This window comes from Acipenser ruthenus, unplaced genomic scaffold, assembly GCF_902713425.1.
Source record: "Acipenser ruthenus unplaced genomic scaffold, fAciRut3.2 maternal haplotype, whole genome shotgun sequence".
In the NCBI taxonomy this organism is placed as follows: domain Eukaryota; kingdom Metazoa; phylum Chordata; class Actinopteri; order Acipenseriformes; family Acipenseridae; genus Acipenser; species Acipenser ruthenus.
In genome coordinates, this window is record NW_026707571.1 from 1 (window position 1) to 5124 (window position 5124).

At 44.6% G+C, this 5124-nt stretch overlaps 1 protein-coding gene across 1 annotated transcript; it reads left to right on the forward strand.

The window, feature by feature from the left end:
- The first annotated feature begins 42 nt into the window (after nucleotides 1–42).
- Nucleotides 43–4790, forward strand: LOC131727763 (ubiquitin-like protein 4A-A). The gene is made up of 4 exons (XM_059019039.1): nucleotides 43–192; nucleotides 1528–1633; nucleotides 3761–4139; nucleotides 4396–4790. Exons 1-3 carry the CDS (start codon nucleotides 97–99, stop codon nucleotides 3817–3819), a joined length of 261 nt encoding a protein of 86 aa, XP_058875022.1. The 5' UTR covers nucleotides 43–96; the 3' UTR covers nucleotides 3820–4139; nucleotides 4396–4790.
- The last annotated feature ends 334 nt before the right edge of the window (nucleotides 4791–5124 follow it).

The window sequence follows — 5124 nt, forward strand, 5'->3', positions numbered from 1 at the left end:
GCCTGTCCTGTGAGGATGAAGATGTAGTTTCAGTGTTTAATGCTCATCCCCTCACTGTGTGTCTGTGTGTTCTTGTCTCTTGACAGGTCTGTGAGGATGAGAAGGTCTCCACAGTCTGGAGTCTGGTCTCTGACAGGCTCAAAATACCTGTCAATCAACAGGGACTCCTCTACAAAGGCAAGGCGCTGGCAGGTAGGCTGAACAGCACAGCACAGCACAGCACAGCACAGCACAGCACAGCTCACCCCTCCTCTCACCCCTCGCCTCATCCCTCCTCTCACTCCTCGCCTCACCCCGGGTCAGTGTGGCACAGCCTGCCTGCTCTTCTGAACAAACACTTCAGCCCTGCCGACGCAGTGAGAGTCTGGAGCAGCAACACAAGGTAACCTGAACACAAACACACACACTGCTATACACACACACACAGACACACAGTGAGAGTCTGGAGCAGCTACACAAGGTAACCTGAACAAAATAAACACACACACTGCTATACACACACACACACCGACACACACACACACAGACAGAGACGCACACACAATCACAGCTGCAGCACACACACTCTGAAATGCAGGTGTAGAGCAGCGTGTAGTTGTGACTCTGTGTCTCTCCCTCTGCCTCTCTCTCAGGATTACGAGCGGAGGCTGCGCTTGTTGAGCCTGGATGATATGGAGCGGCTTGCGACCCGCATGCTTCACCCTGAGGCTGTGGAGTGCATGGAGCTGTCCTTCCTGGACTGAGGAATACTGCTGCTGCCCTCTCTTCTCCCCCTCTCCTCTCCACCTCTCCCCTCTCTTCTCCCCTCTCCCCTCTCTCCTCTCCTCTGTACTCTCTCCTCCCCCTGTCCTCTTCTCTCCTTAGTTTGTTTAAAAGAATAGAAGCACACCCAGTGAGCAAGGTATTGAGCAGCCCCACATCCCGCTTCACTATACCGCTACATATTGACTGACTGTTCGCATTGTGTGTGTTTGGTAAGACAAACCACATTTTCTACTTCTACTTTCTACGATTGGGCAAGTCAGCGGTTGTTTGATAACAGAACATAAAACATCACAGAGCGGGTTGAACTGCATTGCTGCAAATCAAGGCCCTTTCAAATGTGTACCTTCCCAGCTCAGGTATTGCTGAGGTAAAGAGACACTTCCTACAGGAGGACAGGACGTTGTCAAGGAGGGGATGTCGTCACGTGTCCTGAGGGCTTTCTTAAAAACATTGTTTTATTATTTCTAAGCGTACGTTGTTACTGCCTTTTAGCTCTTGAGCATAATAATCTCAATCCCGTTTGAAATGACACTAAGTGCATTTGCATGGTGCAGATGAGGGATGTCGCTTCACTCGAGGCTTGTGTACTGATGAAGATGTAGTTTCAGTGTTTAATGGTTATCCCCTCACTGTGTGTGTGTGTGTGTGTGTGTGTGTGTGTGTGTTCTTGTCTCTCGCCTGTCCAGTGAGGATGAAGATGTAGTTTCAGTGTTTAATGCTCATCCCCTCACTGTGTGTTTGTGTGTTCTTGTCTCTTGACAGGTCTGTGAGGATGAGAAGGTCTCCACAGTCTGGAGTCTGGTCTCTGACAGGCTCAACATACCTGTCAATCAACAGGGACTCCTCTACAAAGGCAAGGCGCTGGCAGGTAGGCTGAACAGCACAGCACAGCACAGCACAGCTCAGCACTCAGTTAAAAAGGATGCATGTTATTCTACATATATCTATTAACAGTAACACCTGCAAACAAAGTGTTTTCAATCTTTTATCATCTTTGAGTTGCATGAAGTGTTTTAACCCTATGCTGCCTACGGGGAATAAACATATCCGGTCATAAACATGATGCCTTTCTGTTTAAACACTTGTAGTTTTGGAACCTTAAATCAGAAATGAAAACCCAATACACCTACAGAAAGGCATTAAGTAGATCTTTCCATTGATGTAATTTATTTTGTTGTGGGGTGATTTTATTTTTATTTTCATATGAGCTACACCTCCCCAAAAATTATCGAAATATGAAAAATAATAAATAATATTTTTAAAAATTGGTCAATTTCAACCTCTTTCCAAGAGTTATATATATATATATATATAAAAAAAACTAGAGTATATTGTAGCTGCACAATTTTCCAAGGAATTCAAATCTGAAATCAGAATTGAAATATCTTGCACAGTTGCAGAGCTAGATAAGGTTTTGCAATGCCTAGTATTTTACAAAAATCAACCTCCGAAATGGCAAAGGCAGACCAGGGTTAAAACTTGGCAAAAAGTGAGACTGGAAACACTGTTGCCCTGTTTGAGATACAATTATATTTCAGTATAAAAATAAAGAAACAACACACAAGTTATCAAGTAAAATGTTTAATTTTTTTATTTGGAAAAAAAAGTATATTACAAATAAAACTTTGAAATTAAGAATTTTATTTGGGAGGGAGGGAGACAAAAAAAATAAAACGTTCCATATTGTGCTGTATATATTTATTTTCAAAACTACCCTGCAGTTGAAGTGCTGGACTGGGGCTCCTCCAGATCACTCTCCTCCTCCTCCTCATCCTCCTGCAGCAGCTCTTCATCAGGGAGGTCCTCCTCCATGGCGTACATGCCCTCGATCTCTTCCTCAGTCAGGGCCCTCCTCCTCTTCAGTGACTGAACCACATGCTAGAGCTGATTGTCTCCATCCATTTTCTGGCTTTCACACACCCACATAAAACATTAAAATAAATACCAATTAATAATAATAATATTAATACTAATATTAATATTCTGCTCCATCCTTTTTCACACACATAAAAAAGTAAACAAGTAATAAAATACATGGCTAAATAATAATAGTGACAACAGCTAAATAATGTTTGCTGTTTACACACAGTAAACGAGTAATAAAATACATGGCTAAATAATAACTACAGCTAAATGTCTTTGTTTTTTACATAGGCTACATACACAACGTAAAAATAAAAACTAAACAAGGTGTTTTCCTCATTCTTTTACACATCGAATAAAAAGTTAAAAAATAATAGATGCAAAATTAAATAATAACGACTACAGAGAAATAATGAATCGACTAGAAAAAGTAAAACACAGACGTACACAAACGCCTAACTTTGCATCACATGCGATAGACCTGTTAGTTTTGCCTTCTCTCCTGAGGAAAAACAAGTCTAAAATAAAACCGTATGTGAAACTATAAGAAAGATGTTTAACAAAACAAACAAACAAAACAAAACGTGGTGTTGGTACAGTAGCTCCTCTCGTCTACAGCAGTCATGAAGTTATCCCTGCCCAGCAAGCAAGCACACACACAAGAGACACAGCGAAAACAAAACAAAAATAAACACTGCAGATGTACTCAGCACAAAAAAACAATATCAAGTTGAAAAAAACAACAACAACAATATGGTTAATTAGCCCAAGTACCTCCCGTTTAGATGATATGTAGATTAGCACTCTTGGGATTGTAAAACTGGAGATACAGAGCTTCGACTCTGCTGTGCACTCAGTCACAATGGCGCCAGCAGAGACTCGCCCTTGTAATCAAAATATTATATGTCCCGCCCACCCTAGCCCTAAACCAATGGTATCATGACAAGCCCCGTAGTCATGGCTATGACTCATACTTTAAAAAAACAAAATTGCTGATTGGACGGCAGAGATATGACGTGTTTTGTCATCGTAACAAAAGTTATGAAATTACACCGAGTCAGCAGCTGAGAGTTAATCTACCTGGTCTTGAATCTCTCCTGTTTCTCCCCCTCCCTCTCTCTCTCTCTCTCAGATGAGCACAGACTGTCACACGACTCCATCGCTCCCGATTCCAAGCTGAACTCGTTGTGACGCCCCCAACAGAGAAAGTGTCACCCTCGCAAGAACAGCACTCCCTGTGTCACCCCTCCTCTCAGACCTCACCCCTCACCCTCGCCTCACCCCTCCTGTCACACCTCACCCCTCGCCACACCCCTCCTCTCACACCTCACCCCTCCTCTCACCCATCGCCTCAACCCTCCTGTCACCCCTCGCCCCTCCTCTCACCCCTCGCCTGACCCCTCCTCTTACGCCTCGCCTCACCCCGGGTCAGTGTGGCACAGCCTGCCTGCTCTTCTGAACAAACACTTCAGCCCTGCCGACGCAGTGAGAGTCTGGAGCAGCAACACAAGGTAACCTGAACACAATAAACACACACACACAGTGAGAGTCTGGAGCAGCTACACAAGGTAACCTGAACACAATAAACACTGCTACACACACAATCCTAGCTGCAGCACATGCACAGTGTTATACAGACACACACAGACACAGCTGTACAGTGACACAGACGCACACACAATCACAGCTGCAGCACACACACTCTGAAATGCAGGTGTAGAGCAGCGTGTAGTTGTGACTGTATCTCTCCCTCTGCCTCTCTCTCAGGATTACGAGCGGAGGCTGCGCTTGTTGAGCCTGGATGATATGGAGCGGCTGGCGACTCGCATGCTTCACCCTGAGGCTGTGGAGTGCATGGAGCTGTCCTTCCTAGACTGAGGAATACTGCTGCTGCCCTCTCCACCTCTCCCCTCTCTTCTCCCCTCTCCCCTCTCTCCTCTCCTCTTTACTCTCTCCTCCCCCTCTCCTCTCCTCTCCTTACTTTGTTTAAAAGAATAGAAGCACACCCAGTGAGCAAGGCATTGAGCAGCCCCACATCCCGCTTCACAATACCGCTACATATTGACTGACTGTTTGCATTGTGTGTGTTTGGTAAGACAAACCACATTTTCTACTTTCTGCTATTTTAAAAGGAGCCCAGTTTGGTGCAGGAGGCTTGTGGGTAACAGAGTTGTTTTTGCTGGGGACTGCAGCCCTTCCATTACCATTGCTCGTAGAGGGGAGATTGTTTTACTTTCAAGCCTTTTTCTTTAATAAATCTGGACGTTTGGAAATACATACTGTGTGGGCGTTTCCCTTCTTCATGGCTCCATGCAGCATCCTGTCACACAACAAGCCCTGAAAGAGGATCTATACATATTTATTCTCAATCACCAGGCAGTAATCCCAGCTACAATACAGACACACAACGTGTCACTTTTATTGGCTGAAACTTTAAACTACGACTAGAAGCCTCTGAAGCCTTTTCATGGCCCTCCACCTGTCCTTGATCAGAAC